At 44.1% G+C, this 21,826-nt stretch overlaps 1 protein-coding gene across 2 annotated transcripts in view; it reads right to left on the bottom strand.

The window, feature by feature from the left end:
- LOC126175404 (patched domain-containing protein 3) overlaps nt 1-21,826 on the bottom strand; it is a 410,507-nt gene that overhangs the window by 34,016 nt on the left and 354,665 nt on the right. For both annotated transcript variants that reach the window (XM_049922197.1, XM_049922198.1), the window contains one exon: nt 9,674-10,014. In XM_049922197.1, the coding sequence (XP_049778154.1) occupies nt 9,674-10,014 (341 nt within the window). The remainder of the gene's footprint in view (nt 1-9,673; nt 10,015-21,826) is intronic.

Consider the following 21,826-nt stretch of genomic DNA (forward strand, 5'->3'; position numbering starts at 1 on the left):
TTTCATTACCTTGTACTCGTATGTAAATAGCCGGTGTTTACCATGGTGCTTTTGGTACGCCTTGGACATAGACAACACCATCCTCTGTGCTGTAATATGGGTTGCCGTCCCTCAGGGGCTACCTTGGCTCCGGCATAACAGCACTCATTGATAGAGTTGCTGGATATCTTCCTGGGGGATGTCGTGTCAAAATCCAGAGCTGGGTGGAGGGCCCTGCCGATAAGGGTCAAAACGTTCTCGATTGGGGAGATATCTGGCGATCTAGCTGGGGGGGGGGGGAGGGGGTAGGGTGTGGCAACCACAAAGACAACTTAAGAAACTCTTACCGTGTGCAGGCGGACATTATCGTGCTGAAATGTAAGCTCAGTAAGACTTGCCATAAAGGGCAACGTAACGGGGCGCAGAACATCGTCGACGTTCCACAGTGCTGTTTGGGTGCCACGGATCACTACCAAAGGGGTCCTGCTGTGAAAAGAAATGACACCCAAGACCATCACCCTGGTTTTCGCACCGTATGGCGGACGACAGTCACGCTGGCATCTCGGCGCGGGCAAGAGTTTCTCCAGGCACGTATTTGCTGGTAATCGGGCCTGGAATCTCATTGACTAGAGTAGAATTGTTTTCGGTTATGAGGCCAGCTTGATAATGAGCCCCGACGACTAGCGAAGACGTGCCTGGAGACACTTCGGACAGCGATGGGATACCAACCTGACTGTCACCGGCGTATGTCCCGACAACCAGACTAATGGTCTGGGGTACAACTTATTTTCATAGCATTGCTTGTCATCCGCGGCACCCTTACAGCACAGCGGTACGTCGACGACATTCTACGCCCCGTTTTGTTGCCGTCATGGCAAGTCATCCTCTGCTCACATTTCAGCAAGATAATGCCCGCCCGAGCATGGCGAGAGCATCTACTCTTTGTCTTCATGCTTGCCAAACCCTACCTTGGTCAACAAGGTCGCTCGACATCTCCCCAAGTGAGAACGTTCGGAACATTATGGGCAGTGTCCTCCAACCACCTCGGGATGTTGGCCATCTAACGCACCAGTTCGACAGAATGTGGCACGAGGTCATCCAACAACTCCATCAATGAATGCAAAGCCGAATAAATGCTTGCATAAGGCCCACAGCTGGACCAATATATTATTGAAATGCTCAAATTGTAAAGCTTTTTTCTCGTGAATAAATCATCCAATTTTTCCGAAATTCTAATCATTTATTTGTCTACACAGTTCATTACATCTGGAGTACTGCCAAATCAGAGTTACTAAACACAGCCTTTCGAAATGCCTTCGCAAAAGAAGACAAAGTAAATATTCCAGAATTCGAATTAGGAACATCTGCCAACATGAGTAACGTAGAAGTTTATGTCCTCTGAGTAGTGAACCAACTTAAATCACTTAATAAAAGCAAGTCTTCTAATCCAGACTGTATACGAATTAGGTTCCTTTCAGAGTATGCAGATGCATTAGCTCCATACTTAACAATCATATACAACCGTTCACTCGACCAAAGCTCCGTACCCAAAGACTGGAAAGTTGCACTGGTCACACCATTATTCGAGAAAGGTACTAGGAGTAATCCACTTAATTAGAAGCCCATATCATTAAAGTCGATGTGCAACAGGATTCTGGAACATATATTGTGTTCGAACATAATGAATTACCTCAAAACAAACGGTATATTGACACACAGTCGCCGGCCGCGGTGGTCTAGCGGTTCTGGCGCTGCAGTCCAGAACCGCGGGACTGCTACGGTCGCAGGTTCGCATCCTGCCTCGGGCATGGGTGTGTGTGATGTCCTTAGGTTAGTTAGCTTTAAGTAGTTCTAAGTTCTAGGGGACTTATGACCTAAGATGTTGAGTCCCATAGTGCTCAGAGCCATTTGAACCATTTGACACACAGTCAACATGGGTTTAGAAAACATCGTTCTTGTGTAACACAACTAGCTCTTTATACACATGATGTGTTGAGTGCTATTTATAAGGGATTTCAGATCTATCCCGTATTTCTGGATGTCCGGAAGGCTTTTGACACTATACCACACAAGCGGCTTGTAGTGAAATTGCGTGCTTATGGAATATCGTCTCAGTTATTGTGATTTCCTGTCAGAGAAGTCACAGTTCGTAGTAACTGACGGAAAGTCATCGAGTAAAACACAAGTAATTTCTGGCGTTCCCCAAGGTAGTGTTATAGGCTCTTTACTGTTCCTTATCTATATAAACGACTTGGGAGCCAATCTGAGTAGCCGTTTTAGGTTGTTTGCAGATCAAATCTAAAGGCCGTAAATTCAACTAAATACCTAGAAATTACAATTACGAACAACTTAAATTCGAAGGTACACATAGCAAATGTTGTGGGGAAGGCAATCCAAAGACTGTGTTTTATTGGCAGGACACTTAGAAAATGTCACATATCTACTAAGGAGACTGGCTACACTACGCTAGTCCGTCCTCTTTTAGAGTACTGCTGCGCGGTGTGCGATCTTTACTAGATAGAACTGACGGAGTACATCGAAAAAGTTCAAAGAAGGGCAGTATGTTTTGTATCATCGCGAAATATATGAGAGAGTGTCACAGAAATGATACAGGATTCGGGCTGGAAATCATTAAAAGAAAGGCGTTTTTCGTAGCGACTGAATCTTCTCACGAAATTCCAATCACCAGCTTTCTCCTCCGAATGTGAAAATATTTTGTTGACAGCGACCTACACAGGGAGAAACGATCACCACGATAAAATGAGGGAAATCAGAGCTCGTACGGAAAGATGTAGGTGTTCGTTCATTCAGCGCGCTATACGATATTGGAATAATAGAGAATTGTGAAGGTGGCTCGATGAACCCTCTGTCAGGCACTCAAATGTGATTTGCAGAGTACCCATGTAGATGTAGATGTAGATGAAATCAGTTACCATTGACAATAAATATTCTACAGCTGTCAAGACTGATTTAATTCAAATTTAAAATATTACTGAAATACTAGACATATTTCCCATGTACATGTAGCCGTCTTCTACAATAAAGAACGCAGGCTGCTACCGAAATCGCAACTCTCGTTCGACGAGTGGACCGTTTTCAATTGAGCGTTACCGCTTCAAATTACAAAGTTTCTACTCACAGATCTATTGTACCAATACAAACATAAACCATCAAAAGTTTACGCTTTTTCAAAATTATGAAAAGTTGTTCAGGTCACCAAGGATGAGCTGTATTCTACATGGTCAGATCGTTTTTACTTTATCGTACTAAGAATCGATTAGCAGACGATCAGTATTTTGGATCAAAAGTCCAAATATGAGAACTTTTCAGTGTATCACGAGTACAGAAGAGGAAAGAGGAAAATAAATGAAGGTATCCGAGTGGAACCGAAAGCAGAAGCAAATATCACGATCCGGGAATACAGGCCGAGGTGGGTTAAACATGAAGAACGACTGGCAAACTCTAAACGTCTATAAATCGACTACCGCTGGAACCCATTTTTCTAAATCCATATCTACACGTTTATCCTACTACTCGTACTTCAGTTTTTGGTGCAGGATGCGTAGAACGACTTTCAGAATATTTCTCTGTCGTTCTATTCCCAAATAGCACTTGGGAAGAATGAAGGCCTAGATCTTACTGTGCGACCTCTAATTTTTCTTATGTAATCCAATCGGCAATTTATCACTATGTAGGTGGAAGTCAACAGAATATTTTGGCATTCTGAGTGGACAGATGGTGATGCAAATTTCATGAAAAGATCTTTTCGCAACGAAAAACGCCATTGTTTTGATGATTGTCACCAACTCGCTGATCCTATCCACCACACTTTATCCGCAACTTCATGCGACGATGCAAAACGCATAGAAACAATCCAGAAAAGGACGGACAAGTGTAGTGAAGCCATTCATTTTGGTAGATTTTTTGCATCTTCTAAGTGTTCTGCCAATAAAAGGGAAACTTTGGTTGACTTCCCCACAACATTTGCTATATGATGGTTTCAGTTTAAGAGACTTAAGGAAAGGAAAGAAGTATTTGCGGGAAAAGCTTTGACATCGAAACAGAAAGAAACAAAAATCGTGAACTGAAGAAGATAGTACGGTGAGTAGATATCGCAGCAGTGTTCGTCATGAAAACTAAAGGAGAAGAAACAATTTGACCTGGCTTGTACGGTTTAAATGGCTCTAAGCACTATAGGACTTAACATCTGAGGTCATCTGTCCCCTAGACATAGAACTACTTGAACCAGACTAACCTAAGGACATCACACAAATCCATGCCCGAGTCAGGATTCGAACCTGCGACCGTAGCAGCCGCGTGGTTCCGGACTGAAGCGCCTAGAGCCGCTTGACCACAGCGGCTGGCCTGGCTTTTATCCCCACGTCCCTGACACGCAGTATAATCTCCCAATTCGAGTACCGATAGCAAGCAGGGGTCAGCGCTTAAGGTTTCACAAGGCGCCGTGATGTGAGGGGAAGCGACATAGCCGCTTCTAGAAATGTCTTGTTGTAACCGAGGACATTCCCCCTCTCCTCCCCGCGTTTCGCCAGAAGCTCTTTGCCAACTTCCACATACGTCGGAAGGCCAGAGTCGGCTGTCACTCACGAAAGAGCTAAAGAAGCGACAACTATGCGAGGATGCCAGCGTGCCTACTAGCACGTATACGTGGCAGCAATTTCTAGAAGCGAGTCCGTGGGCCTTCGCGTAGTCAGTCCCTTGTTAATAATTCCTAGCAGTGGGTCACGAAAGCGGGCTTAGCGGAAGATGACTCATATGCGACCTTTTAATATCCCACAACCTGTCCAATATGTTACTGTCTATACGATGCTCAAACCTTTGGAGACAAAATTATACACACGTTAGAGAATTCTAAACTGCAGGTTTTGAGACAACAGTTCGAATGAACATTTCGATTTTTTATTCACTTTAGCAACTTTCGACCTATGGTAACAGCCTTAGCTCGTAATGTTTGTTCATTTGGCCCCACTGCCTGCTCAGATCGCTCACGGGAGACGCGTAACTGCTTCTTTACTAGTACTCTCCAAACTGTATTTTCCGGAGTATGCGTTTCATGCGCAAGTTTATGGGTGCTGATTGATGAATCTTCTCCCGTGCGATCAACAGTGTCTCCTCAAATTCTTCTGTGCAGCCAGTTCTTTGTCGAGATCCTTATGCAGCTCTCCGTGGATTGCAAGAGACACTTTCTCTTCTGTGCATGGTGATGTAGTTCTTCCAATTGGAATCACGTCTGTTACGAAACGTTTCTCTCTGGAGTTGTTTGACTTTACGGCACTAAATCTGCTGCGCCATGCATTAAATGCGCGTTTGCAACTTCCTGTGATGAGTAACGCTCCGTTTCCGCCAACCAGTGATGAACTGTAAAGATTGACAAATTTCACCGTGTGCACATCAAAGACGACTGTGTATTTTTTTTTTTTTTTAAGTTGCTCCCACCAACGTTGACGCGGCATACAGTTACATGTGATACTAAAAGCATCTAGCATTGAAGTTGGTGCTAAATGTGGAGCTTCCGTAAAACTTCACCAATCTTGGGGATTTTGCGTTCCTTTGAAGTTTTCGTTACTTCTATTAGAGCTTTCTGACCTGTTTCGTGTACCACTGATGCATTGAAGTTGGTGCTAAATGCGGAGCTTCCGTAAAACTTCGCCAATCTTGGGGATTTTGCGTTCCTTTGAATTTTTCGTTGATTCTATTAGAACTTTCAGACCTGTTTCGTGTATCACTGGTGGTCAATTCCATCTCTTATTAATTTATGCGGTATAAATCTCTCCAATGCTCTCTAAGATGAAGGTGAATTTGTGATTGCTGTTACATCAATAGGAAACAAATGAAATCAGTATAGACAGCTGAGTGGAAGAAAAGTAATAAGAGATTTTTTGTTCTGTATAACAAAATATGCGTTGGATGGCGAGGAGGACTACATTTCCAGTAAATTTTTCTATGAAAGTTTAGCGCTAAGTATATCACTCTGGTAGTTACTGGAATGGGAGACGACTGATTCGCCGAGTTGTGCGGCAGAAGACGGAGACTTGCCCTTTTTCTATGCTTACTTGTAGTTACAGAAGCAGACCACACTGAGTAAATGCACCGTAAGCACACTCTGAAAATGGACTGAGAACACGACAACCCCACAAAGAGCTGAGTGCCTTGGGCTGCCCCAACAGAGGAGACGCGCCACAGACGGAGAAAACGACGGTCTAATTGTCTCAGCCTTCCGCGTGCGTGACTGGGGCCACGCAATTGGCCTTGCGTTGCGTGTCCGAGACGAGAGTGCGGAGGGAAGGCATCCCATCTGCGCAAGTAATCCGGACTGCGTTCTCCGTAACTGGCCTCGCATTGCAGGCGACTGTGTGCCAGGGAACGTCCATCTTGCGGCTGTGGGTCAGTGGCGCGTAGCAAACAGGCGTAATTCAATGACATATAAACTACTGCATAAGCTAAGCATTACTCTTCACTAGCTCCTGCGCGCTTTGCTAACAAAGGTCATAGTTGCGCACTTCACGCAGTAGCTCTTCTGAGGTTTACACGCAGACAGCTTTAGTACATTTCTCTGAAACATGTATCTCTAGGTACAGTTTACATGGACTGAACTGTGGCTGTATTAGCTGCCTACTCGATCATGTGCGCATATGGGCACTGATTTGTACATTTCATTGAAAGGACACTACTTGTTGTTGACGTGCTTGGTATCTATTACCCTTTTTTTCCAGAAAGCGTTTGACAGTGTCTCCTACTGTAGAATGTTAACGAAGAGCCGAGAATAGAGAACGGTTTACAGATATGCGAGTGACAGGAAGACTTCGTAAGTAATAGAACTCAGCACGTTGTCCCAGACGGTGAGCGTTCATCAGAGACAAGGGTATGATCAGAAGTGCACCAGGGAAGAGTGATAGCCCCACTTTTGATCTCTGTATAGTGCTTGATCTGAATCAGCTATTTCAGGCTCAAGCAATTGTTCACAGGGAAGTATCGTCACTGAGAGACAGTAGGAGGATGCAAGATAACTTAGTCAGAATTTCTAGTTGGAGTGAGTAATAGCGGCTTGTTCTAACTACAGAAAAATTGAAGTTAATGCAGATCAGTAGGAAAAACAATCCTGCAATGTCGAATACAGTATTAGTGATATAATGCTGGACACAATAATGTCGGTTACATTTCGCAGCTCTCATGACTGGCAGGAGATGCAACTTCAAATGAAAAGTAAATGTGGAACAATTAAATTTTGTGGCTCCTGAGGATTTTCCTGGCGTTGCTTACATCGTTTAAGTTAAATGAAAGTGACGATAGTCAGTTACCTAATGTTGTTCTCTGAATCTTACTCGTAACTGCACGCAATGGCCCATAAACAAAATTACTGGTATGTCAGACAGGTCATTCAGCCGTGTGACGTGACACAGTTTCTTTGGTCAAGATGTGGGTGTATTTTCTATGATGGATGTAATGCACAACATTACAGTTTTTGTGGGTGACAGGACAGTAGTAAATGTGTTTAGCAAAGTGAATTCAAGTGTGTTATCTTTAATTGAAGCTCTAGTTGTCATTTCGCTGGAATAAACATACATTTACAATTTCAAAAACTTAACTTTACGTTGTTCGTGTTACTTGTTTATTTATGTGGATTGTGGATACCTTCTCATTGTGTGAGCCCCTGGCACAGGCAGCGTGAGGTGCACGATTGTGTCTCAGAACGTGCGCTAGCTGTGCGCTTCATTTATTTCAAGCGTCAACTTCGCTGCGCAATTTCTCGGGATGTAATTGACACATTGCGATGCAACCAACGCCATTATTTTTGAGATTTTTCATGCTTTTGATTGGATACGAAATAACAGGGGTGTCCATTTAAAAATACACAACTTTGTGTTGAAAATGGTATTTGTTTACGTTTTAAAATTTCGCATAGTATTTGGTTTTCTAAGCCCCCACCGTACGTTGATGATGGTGAAAACCGTTTTTGAATATCTATTGTTGTTCCAGAGGTATTTGAGGTGGCAGAGTTAGGTGAGACACCCTGTATATATCACATGAAATGAAGCGTGGTCGAAAACTGTAGGGAAAGCGATACCAAAGTGAAACTACCCCCTTAAACCAATTGACTGTTTACATTTTGTCACTGTCTTCTTGTGCTCGTTGCTTACTATACTAATAAAGGTTAATTTTGTGAAAGTATTTTAAAATTGTGTATTGGGTTAGTGCCTAAGTTATTAGAGTTTTCCCATAAGTTTAATAAACACAACAGATTAATGTAACAGGGACTTTAGCCATCAACAATATAGTCTCCTTCTCTATTTACAACAGTCTGCTAAAGATGGGACAATTTTTCGATTCTGCGACTGTAGAAATCACGTGGCTTTGAGGCGAAAGACCCGTCGAGCCATGTTCGGACTTCATTTTCATCGGAAAGGAAGTTCCTTGAAGGTTGTCCATAGAGAGTGGAAAAATCTGAGGGCGCAAGATCAGAAAAATAAGGTGGGTGCAGTGTAGCGTTTTAGTCAGTCTAGCAGAATGGGGGTGGGCGTTATCGAGGAGTAGCACCATTTTACCCAGTCTCGCTTGTCGTTGTTCTTGGAGTGCGTCTGCAAGCTGTCTCAGTTGTTGATTATAAATCTCAACAGTGAGTACTACACCTCGGAGAAGCAATTCATAGTTCACCACACCGCTGTCGTTCCACCAGATGCATAACATCATCTTTTGTGGGTGCGCATAGGTCTTTGTACGGGTAGTTGCCACTGCGCTGGGGTTCAGACATTCCTTTCTCTGTGTTATGTTAGCATAAGATACCATTTCTCACCACCAGTAACGATACAGGATAGGAATGGTCGGTGTTATTCACGAGCCAATTGATGACGTGTAAGCAGAGATGCTCATATGACCAGCTACTAATTTTTGTGTTGTTGGTTCACAGCATGTGGTAACCAAACAGTCGCTCTTTGAACTTTCTCCATTGCATGCAAATGTCGCACGATAGTGGAATGATCACAGTTGATTTCATTTGCCGGTTCTCGAGGACACTGACGTGGATGATTGTGGATTAATACGTTTAAACATCTTCGTCAAACCGCGAAAGTCTTCCTGAACATGGAGAGTCACTAATATCAAAACGACCCTCCTAAAAACGAGAAAACCCTTTTCTTGCCGTGCTCTGCCCAATAGCATTATCTACATACTCGGCGCTAAAGTTTGTGGCTGCCTCCGCTGTTGTCACTCCTCTATCGAACTCAAACAGAAGAATATATTGGAAATGTTACGATTTCTGTACTTGGGACTCAATTTTCTAGCATCCACAGCTCACTAACTCCAAATGACAAAGTGCCAATATATAAACTCAAATAGCAACATTGAACAACAAATAAAAAATGACAGTCTGTGAATATACTCATAGCTGCTACGATAATAACATGCACAACAAAAACGCTACGAACTTAAGCACCAACTTAATTTTTTTGTGTTGTTTGGACTCAGAGAGTTAAAACTCCCGTATATCGTGAACCGTTGTGGCGGTAAACTTTCGGAATAGACGCCTGGATGGAGGGCGTTCTACACCCTCTAACATAGGTGGTGCTTAGCTCGGGAACAGGCTGGCAGAATTAGGTTGAGCGCAACTCTCGACGTATGTGCTGGACTCGAAGTATTCACGAGAGCTAAGATGAGACGAGTAGCAGGGCGAGCGACTGACCTAGCATGAGGAAGGGCGCGGCCAGGTTGATGCCGATGAACTCGACGCCCAGGTACATGACGAGCCCGAAGGCGGCGCCGGTGCCCATCACGGCCGAGATGTTGCCCAGGAAGCCGAGCCAAGGCTTGGAGCGCACCCAGTCGGCCATCATGCACGACGTGATGGAGAAGAAGGCCATGATGATGAATGTGGTGCTGAAGTAAGGGATGACGGTGCGTGTGTTCCGCTCCAGCTCGATGTCGAGCGTGCGAGACGCGAAGCGCGCCACCGAGATGTGCTTGAAGGTGTGCGCGTCCGCCTCGCCCACCACGTCCAGGAACACGTCCTCCCACGCCGCGCCCCTGAAACACAACAACGAGCAGTCACAAACTGTGCACACATACACGTAACAAGCAATCAGAAAACACACACAGACACACAAAAGCGCGCGGGCGAACACACAGTGGTCAGCATGAAAAGCAAAAAAATCCTAATAAAAAAGTAAAAATAGAAAATGTAATCGTTACTTTTAACACAACAAAAAACCTGTTTTAGCATACCGGAGGAAGGCTCAAACAGAACACCATGGTCAGTGGCGAGGCCACTCACAGGAAATTAACATTTTGTGAACCGGTTACATGCAAATTATTAACGTTTAGAGTTGAAGATCTAGCAAAAGTAACGGGTTTTAGACGAGTTTAGTCGGGAAGGGAGGAATAATATGCTGCTCAAGCTTCAAAGGAATATTTTTAGTCCTTAGGATTCATATATATACAGAGGGGTCCACAAAATGTATCCGCTGTTTAAAAGTCCATAACTTGTAAACTAATTGGCGGAGTTGTCTCATTTTTGGTGCAAGTGTAGCTTAAAGTCCCACTTAAAGATATTACTGTAAGTGTTCGAAATGGTCACCGTTAACATCCACACATAAACGGTGCCGCCGAACTGCAGCACGAACAACTGACTGCAACGTGTTCAGTTAAATATTTGCACATGAATGTACGATGGATTCGCGAAGTTCATCCAATATGCGCGGCTTTTGTCGATAAACGACGTCCTTTAGTGTTCCTCACAGGTAAAATTCCAGAGGAGTTAGGTCTGGGGAACGTGGTGGATACTCCACAGCACCTCTACGGCCTATCCATCTTCCTGATAGATTTTCGTCGAGATACACCCTAACACGATTTTGGTAGTGGGCTAGGGCACCATCTTGTTGAAAGTAAACTCTTCCGCCTCCATACAAGTCTCGGATGTCAGGTAAAATGAAGATTCTGAAGGTACACCCCACCGGTAACTGTGCCATCAAAGAATGGCCCAATCAAGCCTCGGTAAGACAACCCACACCACACATTTACTCCTGGCAAATTCACGGCTTTGCCTACATGGACGTTCGGATTTTCGGCGGCCCAATAGATGCAATTGTGGCGATTTACCGTACCACTGAGTTTGAACTGTGCCTCATCAGACCACACAATAATCTCTGCAAACTCTTCGTCGTTGCGCACCATGTTAGTAAACCACTCGCAGTACTCCATTCTACGATCCTCGTTCATTGCGTGTAGCAATCAAGGGATGTAGCACTTCCACTTTGCTGTCTTCAAAATTCGCCGAACACTTGAGCGACTCACTCCAGTTTCGCTGGCACACTGTCTCACAGACTTCTGTGGTGAGCGAGTGCATTGTTGTAACACACGGCGTGAGTTAGCTGGACTTGTTACTGTTACAGGTTGTCCAGATCGTTGTTTGTATACATCTTTAACATAGCCTTCGGCTTCAAATTTATCTCGAATGCGACGAATCGTTAAACGTGTCGGTGGCTCTGTTCGACACACATTTCGCCATTGCCGTTGAACCTCATTCACGTTTTTGTACTTAAAATACTACTTCACAACCGACTTCCTTTCATTTGACAAAACAAAAGAACGCAATACAACACCTTTATGGCGATTGCCGGAACTACAAACTATTGCACTACCAAAGATGAGACAACTCCGCCAATTAGTTTGCCAGTTATGGACTTTTAAATAATGGATACATTTTTGGACCCCCATAATGGGGAGAAAAATTGTGTCACAAAATTTTAACCCCGGGTAGCTGATGCCAGTAGGAAATAATGTTGTGTAGGTCGACAATTAACTACGGAAACTTGGCCGTGGGATTGCCCTGTTGCCGTTCGTCAGTTGACGGGCAGCGATATGGTTGTCGGTTCATACATACAAACGTCCATCGCCCCGATCTCCAGGAGCCAGCAGGCAAAGCATTCGCGATCATGCGTTGTCCAGAGCATCCGTCAACAGGGCAGTGCGATTAGACACTGTTGGATTACGCAAAGCTTCATGATTCTTTTTCCTTTTTTTCCACACTGCTCTTATTTTTTCTTCATGGGCTCTCTTCCTTTCCTCTGTCCATTCTGTTCCTGCTTTCTTCGGAGCTTCCTTCTCTGACCTAGCTTCCCATCTGTCAATTTTCTGTTTAAATACCTTTCTGTCTAAAAATCTTAATAATTTACCTGAGCTTTTTATAGGTCCTTTTTGACCTCTTGTATCCAGGGTACAGTTTTAAGTCCTTCTATGTATTTAAGAATTTTGTGCGTAAGTCTTGTTTTGGGAAGCCTAAAGACATGCCCATAAAATTTTAATCGCCTTTTTCTAATGTCTGCTGCAAGGTTGGACAATTTCTCAGTTATGAATGAGATTTTCACTCTGCAGCGGAGTGTGCGCTGGTATGAAACTTCCTGGCAGATTAAAACTGTGGGCCGGACCGAGACTCGAACTCGGGACCTTTGCAAAGGCAAAGCTGTGAGAACGAGGCGTGAGTCGTGCTTGGGTAGCTCAGATGGTACAGCATTTGCCCACGAAAGGCAAAGGTCCCGAGTTCGAGTCTCGGTCCCCCATACTGTTTTAATCTGCCTGGAAGTTTCAATTTCTCAGTTGTTTGACGAGATTGTAGTCTATAGCCCTCTTCTGTTTTCTTTGGCTCTAGTATCTTTCTGATGATTTTACGTTCTTCCTTTAATAAGTTTTGTAGGTCACATTTTATGTGGACTGTCAGCGTTTCACTGGCATAAACGACTTCAGGTTTTAAATCTGTATTATAGTTTCTAATTTTAGTGTTTTTGGACAAGCATTTTTTTATTGTACACCTTGTAGGTTCTTCCATAAGCTCTCTTTAGTTTTTGGAGGCGAATGTTTTGTGCTATTTTCTCTCGCCCCGTAGGTTCAAGGACTTCACGTAAGTATTTAAAATATGGGACTCTATTGCTATGACCGTATCTTGTAGTCAAGTTTTGGGTGTCAGTATTTGGGGCGATGAACTCAGACTTTAGGAAAGTTCTTGCCAGGCCAACTTTCTCTGCACGTTGTTTAAGAGTTCAAACCTGTTCGATTGCTGCTATGTCATCATCCTCTAGTAAGACTAAATCATCAGCAAAAGCTATGCATGAAATTCTTATGTCATCCTTGAGTCGCCAGCCCCATCTGAATAGGTTTCCAGCAGTTTTTATTCTTCAATTCCTTTTCCCATTCGCGTGTGACCTTGTCTAGCGCAAAACTACATACATACATACATACATACACACGCACACGCACACGCACACGCACACGCACACGCACACACACACACACACACAAATGGCTCTGAGCACTATGGGACTTAACATCTATGGTCATCAGTCCCCGAGAACTTAGAACTACTTAAACGTAACTAACCTAAGGACAGCACACAACACCCAGCCATCACGAGGCAGAGAAAATCCCTGACCCCGCCGGGAGTCGAACCCGGGAACCCGGGCGTGGGAAGCGAGAACGCTACCGCACACACACACACACACACACACACACACACACACACACATATATATATATATATATATATATATATATATATATATATATATATATATATATATATATATATATGTGTGTGTGTGTGTTTGTGTAGTGACAAGGTCCTTTGTACCATCATAGGTGAATATTTTGAGTGCGTTCTGTAAAATATAAACGTGTTTCAAGTAATCACTATTGAAACGGAAATTACGCATAGAAACATTTCACGTGTATTGGTGTATGGTGATTATTAATTTCTCGAAGCTCTCTGGATTCAGTGGGGGGCAGATTGAGGGGCGGCATGCGCCGGTCTTGAATCAAATCCACACGGGATATTACACTGAGGTAACAAAAGTCATGGGATAGCGATATGCACATATAGAGATGGCGGTAGCATCGCGTGCACAAGGTATAAAATTGTAGTGCACTGGTGAAGCTGTCATTTGTACTCAGGTGATTCATGTGAAAAAGTTTCCGACGTGATTATGGCCGCACTATGGGAAGTAACAGACTCTAAGCGCGGAATGGTAGCTGGACCTAGGCGCATGGGACGTCGTTAGGCAAATTCAGTATTCTGAGATCCACAGTGTCAAGAGCGTGCCGAGAACACCAGGTTTCAGGTATTACATCTCACCACGGACAACGCATTGTCCGACGGCTTTCATCTAATGACCGAGACCAGGGGCATTTACATAGAGTTGTCAGTGCTAACAGACAAGAACACTGCGTGAAATAACCGTAGAAGTCACCGTGGGACGTGCGATGAACGTATCCGTTAGGTCACTGCTGCGAAATTTGGCATGAATTGTCTATGATACAGATGAACGACGCGAGTTTCTTTGTTAACAGCATGACATTGCAAAGAGAAAAATCCCAATACCCATCCCCAAATCCAACTCCTACCCAAAATACTACAATTATCTCGCCAAACCTCAGGCAAGTACCAGACACACACAGAACAAACATCACATCTCACAGACATCAAAAAAGTACAGACATAATCACACACACAAGTACACAGGGGAGTAAAAGCCGACAGGCTACAAACTCCCCCTCACACTTCCCCAAAGAGGGGAAAGTATTAGATGTAAGCAGCAGTGACATTGTCTGCTGCATCTCTCCTGAGCTCGTGGCCATATGCGTTGGACCCCAGACGACTGGAAAACCGTGGCCTGATCAGATGATCCCGATTTCAGTTGGTAAGAGCGGATAGTGGGGTTTCAGTGTGGTGCAGATCCCACGAAGCCTTGGTCCCAGTTGGCAACTAGGAACTGTGAGAGCTGGTGGTGGCTCCATAATGGTGTGGGCTGTGTTTACACAGAATGGACTGGATCCTCTGAATGTTCGGCTACGCGGTGACCATTTGTAGCCATTCATGGACGTCATGTCCCAAACAACAATGGAATTTCTATGGATCACAATGCGCCGTGTCACTGGGCCACAGTTGTTCGCCATTGGTTTGAAGAACATTACGGACAATTTGAGCGAATGATTTAGCCACCCAAACCACCAGGCATGAACCCAATCGAACATTTATGGGACATAATCGAGAGATGAGTTCGTGCACAAAATCCTGGACCGGCAACACTTTCGCAATTTTGGGCAGCTATGGAGGCAGCACGGCTCAATATTTCTGCAGGGGACTTCCAACGACTTGTTGAGTCCATGTCACGTCGAGCCGCTGCACTATGCCAGCATTATGAGGTCCGATACGATATTAGGAGGTATCCCATGACTTTCTTCACCTCAATCGAATAACGAGAAGCGGTGTGCCATTTAGCTTGGACGTGGCTTTTTCAGGCAGCTTCCCACATCCGATTAGGTGAATGAGAGGCCGGTACCTACGTGCTGCTCTAGTTACATGACTCTCAAACGATTCGAAAAAAAAAAAAAACGTTCTCGGACTTTCACAGGGGATAACGCTAGACATAGACACTGGAGTACACAGATTACGACATGGGAGTGAGAAGTGGTGGCCACCCTCTACTACTATCTCACAAATCCAAATTAACATACCATTGCCGTGCAGATATGGGATAAGGCCAGCAAAAAGAAAGAGAACAGATTATTACCTAAATCTACAAAATGTTGCGTTCTCCAGGACTTTCTTTAGATTATTACATAGCTTTTCATCTACAGTGAAATAATGTATTTGTGAGATTCGTGGGCGACTAGTTTGCCTTTAAACGATATTTTGTTGCGAAGAAATATTCAGTTTAAAATTTTACGTAATAAAGAGAACAGACATGAAGATATGCAAGACATTGTCTAGGAAGTTTGGAAGGTAGGTGAAGAGGTACTGGCTGAAGTAGAGCTGCAACCGTGAGTTGTGAGTCGTATTAGGATAACTCAGTCGGTTGAGCACTTGCCCGGGAAAGACGAAGTCCCAGCTTCGAGTCCTGGAACGCCAGGCAGTTTTAATCTGTCAGGAAGCTACAAATCAGTGCACACTCCATTGCAGAGAGAAAATTCATTATGGATTACTAATGTTCATTGAAAGACAGGACTATCTCTTATTCGCATTGAAGGTTTTGTGGAGGATATTTCTCGTGAATTAGTCCCGCAAAGCCTGATTGGAAGACATTTTTAATTTATTTTTTGCTCCTTACTTTAAAAAGTGAAAGTGGTGATATCTGTCTAAAGTTCGTTAGCCGCATGGTCATGAAACATTTTACAGCCAAGTTATAGACAAAGGACAAATCGAAACAACTGCTTATGGTCAATAAAAAAATCTATGATCATACGAGACGAGCGAAACAACGCTCGTTCCCTTCTCTGAATTTTTAAGTATCTGATCGTTGAATCGTTGATGGATGGACCTTGTGCACAACCAAAACAGTCACAGTGTGACCAACAGCTAAGAATACAATATGTTATATTTATTGTTTATGAATCGCCGTGCCATGGCAAGACAATAACAAGTCTTGAAGTGTAAGACAAAACTGAGAGTGATAGATACTTATTTGCTCTTAATGGCTGATAATTCTTTTAAAATTACCACAGAATAAAATTAAGAGCTCAAACGAATTACAGAATGACAACAACACTGTAGGGAGGTACCAAATTATATGGAAGACGGGACGGAGGAAACACAACAAGATTTTCTCATTTGAGCAACTTGCTAAAGTTAATGAGACATAAGGAAGTCCCAAATTAGAACCAATTAAGCGACAGAATTTGTGTGACAAAGTAAGTAAGTAGCGAGCTGCTCATATTATTGGTCGTGCTACTGCAATTGCAACATTTACGTTTCCCGAAGAATCAGCTAGCGTGCGTTGATGAGCACGAGACGGTAGCTGGGAGACGAATCGCTCAGAATCTCAGTTACCAACCCTTAACTGCTCACATTCAGAAAATCTCGCCATGGAAGGCACGAATCAATCTTGTTACCAAAGTGGCGAACGAGAATATTGCTTATTATAAGGAAAAAAAAATGAAAAGAGGGGAACACAGCAGAAACTTCCCACACTTTAAGCACAGAATGTACATTAAAAAAAAGTTTGATATTACTCTGCAGCAGTGTGTCCTCGATTGATTGGCGTCTTCACACCACGCATGGTGGCAGGGGCGACTCATTCTGTTGAATACATCAAAATTCAACAGAAAAATTTTTGCAGCAAAAGCAACCGACTTTCCCACGCTGGGTGGTAGCTCCAGAAAATATATTCATTAATTAGACTGATTAGACAAACGTTATTTAAAGCTTTTGTTTATTATACAAATCTTTAAGATCGCCTCAGACATCATACGTAGCTGTGGACCTGTGAACCTGGCTGTAAGTACAAATACATCCACGGGAATTGTGGATTTGACTGCATTATATGCCAGAAAGTAAACATAGCTAGAAGTCGAGGTCATACACGGTTTCAGTTACCGGTCCGAGTTCCTGTTCCTTTAACGACAAGTACTACACTCTGAATTCTGGTGTTCTGCCACCACAGTTATCACACATACTACGTTTTTTGCCCCGAGAAAACTTCATTTTCTGCATTATCTGTTTTCTGACGCAGTTACTGTTCTGTAATGCAGCCTGGTGCGCTTCGTAGGCTAAACCCTCGGATGACGTCACTGGCGAGGGCTGTGTCAGCGGAGAAAGTGAGGCGAAAGTGCGCGGTGTGCTTGTCCAGCGGGGTACAGGCCGCTATTCCAGTCAGCTACGGTAGTGCGCGCGAACCGGGAAACGGGATGCCTACCAGCGGCCAGCTAACAGAACTCGTTAGTCAGCGTGTGCCGTTGGCCCAAATTTCACGGGTGTTCCTCTTGTTTCTGTTTCACCATGAAGAAAAAGCGATGATGGGTAATAGACGTTGCGCAAGGACATCTTACGCGGCAACTTAGCGCCACAACCTCTCTTTTGTGGCCATTCAAGCGCAGTTACTCTCAAAAGATACTCTACAACCTATTGTGGGATCAGAAATAAGAAGCGTCCCCGAACGGTTTTTGGCTTAAGTTATTCATAAATTCTAAAATTTTCTAATATCTGTTTCAATATGTTTCCCTAGTGTTTGGATGCACAGCACCTAATCTGTATTCCAGCTCCATCTACATAGTAAGTGACATGTTTACGTCAACTGTAACAATGGTAACAGCGATTCGGGTCTTCAGATCAATTATGCCGTTCGGGTGCTTTTCAAAACTTGATATTCGACACATCTCTACAGGAAAAAGACCCATGGTTTTAACGTCTTAGAGCATACGATGCCACTGAATCGGGCCACCTCCGTCAGTATAACGTCCAGTAAACTTCTGTTCTAGGACATACAACACAGTATTAGCTGGTGTGACGGTGACCAAGCCACAGTTTTCCCATCATCTAGGGTCCAAGCGATATGGTCACGAGTCCAGAAGAGGCGCTGCAGGCGATGTCGTGCTGTCAGCGAAGAAACTCGCGTGGTCGTCTGGTGGCATAGCCCAGTAAAGCCAAATTTCGCCTCGGTGTACTAACGGATACGCTCATAGTACGTCCCATTTTGATTTCTGCGCTTATTTCACGCAGTGTTGATTGTCTGTTAACAATGACAATTCTAAGCAAACGCCGCTGTTTTCGGTCGTTAAGTGAAGGCCGTCGGCCCGTGCGTTCTCCGTGGTGGGATGTAATGCCTGAAATTTGGTGTTCTCGGCACCCTCTTGACGTTGTGGATCTCGGAATAGCGACTTCCCTAACGAGGTCTCACGGGTCTAGCTCCAACTACCAATCCGGGTTCAAAGTCTGATAATCCCCATCGTGCGGCCATAATAATGCCGGAAATCATTTCACATGAAACATCTGAGTACAAATGACTGCTCCGCCAATGCAGTGACCTTTTATAGGTTGGTACGCGATACAACCGCCATCTGTACATGTGCATATCACCATTCCATGTCTTTTCTCACCTCAGTGTATGACACTTTAAAGTTGTAAAAATCTTTCTGTCACACCCAGTCGATGTGAATTTCTTCAGATTCTTCAAACAATAGGATTTGATCCTGTGCAACCACTGTAGCGCAAGCGTAAGCGACGACGGAAATGGAGACGGCATATCATGGTGTACATAGTCGGACAGCTCGTTTGATGTTTCAGACTCAATGACTGTCGAAAATACTATAACAGAACTACTTTGGTTGCACAGAACTTGACGCGACATTCAGAGCGAATCTGTTTTGTGGATTAACGACGAAGGCTGGCGAGCCACTCAGCCTGGATGCGATTTGAGGAAATTTCCCACATCTCACCAGAGAAATACCGGACTGTACCCACGTCTCGTCTCAGACACACGGTATACAAACATTTAGAAAACGTTGTCACACTTGCAGCTGAGATATGCTCCAAACTCAGACAGATAGGGGTGCACAGATTCCGTCGTATGGGGTAAATAAGAGACTGTAGACGTTTCATCTCTTTAAACCCATAAGACTCACCATCATCAACTTGCCGCGACTCTGCGTCTTCAGACGACACCGGCGTAAGGCGTCCCTCGGAGCGAGGCTGCTGTGGATTCGGGGGGGGGGGGGGAATGTAGCGTGCAGTGCCACTCCATCACGTCGAGTGCTATCTTGACGCCGTCCAAACAGGCACGTCCTGAACACGAGACCGTAAGAGGGCAGTCGTCACTCCGTGTCATCTCCCCAACACAATCTTGCTGGGCGTGATGGTGCATATCGTCGCTAACGCAAACCGTTGAAAACAATCCGGCAGTGCTTTGCGACCGCTATTTCCTGACTACAACGTTGACTGGAGTACACTCTGAGACATTTATGATGGCAGCAGGGATAAAACACATGGTACGAAAGGTTGTCTACAACAAATCAGACTGCAGATATAAGAGCCAATGGACACGAAAGGGATGCACTGCAGGTGTCTATCAAGTCATTGACTTCACTTTGAGCACTTTTAAACAAAAACGTTTTCACGTGCACATGACTTACATTTTTTGTCTGGGACAGGCTCTAACAAAATAAAATTAAAAATACTTCCTAACCTCAGTTCTGACCAATGCTTTCGGGAGGTTTCGCTAGTTTTGTAAGGCAAACGCCGAAACTGGAAACTTCCTCCCAAATTTTCCCGATTGGAACTCCTTCTGCCTCACTGCCAACTCGCCATCTCGCCTGGCTTTTGGCTGAGAACTCCCTAACTTCACATTAATCGCACAGACTGCACCACATCGAGAATAAGTAGTATTAAAAAAACAACAATAAAAAGAAATGGAGGCAGGAGCAGAGAGAAAAAAGAGACACAATTGTAAGCTATCTGCCATGCTATTCAAACTGAATTTTTTGCTATAAGTTAAATTTTGTACTGTGATACGTTTTCGGTAGAGGCCACAGTTTTCGAATTATTCAAGAAAAACAAACGAAAGTTATCTTAGAATGTGTTTTTCTTGAATAACTCAAAAGTCATGGTCTCCAGCGGGAACGTATTCCAGTACAAAATTTAACTACGTTGAATTTCCTACAAAAAAGTCCTGTTCATTATTTCTGTAGGACTAACAGTTTGCGCGTAGCGAGAGAGAAAGTATGAAAATCTCGCACTTAGTTTTTGAAGGTGTTATAAGTTGCATAAAACCCATTGGTAGGAGTAGCTGAATCACTTTGTGTAGTAAGCAGGTTGAAGCGGATGAAGGTTGCAGTAGTTATGCAGAGATGAAGCCGCTTGCACAGGACAGATAAGCGTGAAGAGCTGCATCAAACCAGTATTCGGCTGACGAGCACGTAGAAAGGTCAATGACAATATTACATTTATTCTAGTCGCCTTTTTTTCAGACACCGTTATCTGCCAGTTATATTGAAGGAGTGCTGGGACTAAGAAAACTTGGTATAACAAAGAGAGAACTCTAGATGATTCATGGACTTCATCTGTGCTCAAAAAGAGAATGCAAAAAAGAACGTTAGAATTTTACGTCCCATCGACAACAAGATTATTATAGACGGAGCATGGTCTCGGACTGGGGAAGGATAGAGAAAGAAATCGGCCGTGTTCTCCTCAAAGGAATCACCCTGATATTTTATCCCCACCCTTCCATGCAGGTTTAAGTTCTCCAAGGTTACCATAAATCGCTAAATGAAAACAGCATGGCTGATTTTCCCAATCCTTACCCCAATCCGACTTCGTCGCGACAGGACTTTATACTATAAGCTATCTTTTTCCTTCCCTGACAATATAGGAAACCCATGGTAGACTTATATCTGGATTGCCAGATGGGGATTGGAACCGTCGTTCTACCAAAATCTAGAGCTGTGACATACCAATGCGTCAGATCGGTATTCCAAAACACAGTACGCCTGCAGAAGTTTATTATGATTGATGCACATACAGCTTCACATGCAGCGTGGTAGCCTGCGAGACAGGGAAGCGTGCGAGATGAGGATCAAAGATCGTGGGTCGAAGCTGATCCGACTAGCATGCTTGTGGCTTGTAGACCTTTTTGCACGTTCGTTTGAGCAAATACTGAGCTGGTCCCCAATCGTTGCCAGAAAAAATAAGATACACAAAGAGTTACACGGTAACACGCAGAACAAATTTCATACGCTCTGTACAGACGGATAGAGCACACGATTTCCCTCTGTTAACTGGCAACTGCGGTGACTAGAAGTGCATCAGGCCGCAAATGTTAGAATAAATGTGCCACATCGTGAAAACAGGGGGCCTACTACGACAGGACACAAGCTAGGAGACAGAGCGAAATTTGCTAAGATTGCCGACACTTTTATTTTTGGGAGCGTCTTCAACCACAGGGGAAGACAGCGGAAGCGATGTGGCGCTGGTCTGTAGCCAGGAGAGTGGCTACGTCAGCGTTCTGCGCCCACCATCTGGATCGTTTCAGTGACGCGGCAGACCGGACATTCTGCACGTCATCCAGTCGCTCCACACACA

This window comes from Schistocerca cancellata, chromosome 3, assembly GCF_023864275.1.
Source record: "Schistocerca cancellata isolate TAMUIC-IGC-003103 chromosome 3, iqSchCanc2.1, whole genome shotgun sequence".
In the NCBI taxonomy this organism is placed as follows: Eukaryota; Metazoa; Arthropoda; class Insecta; order Orthoptera; family Acrididae; genus Schistocerca; species Schistocerca cancellata.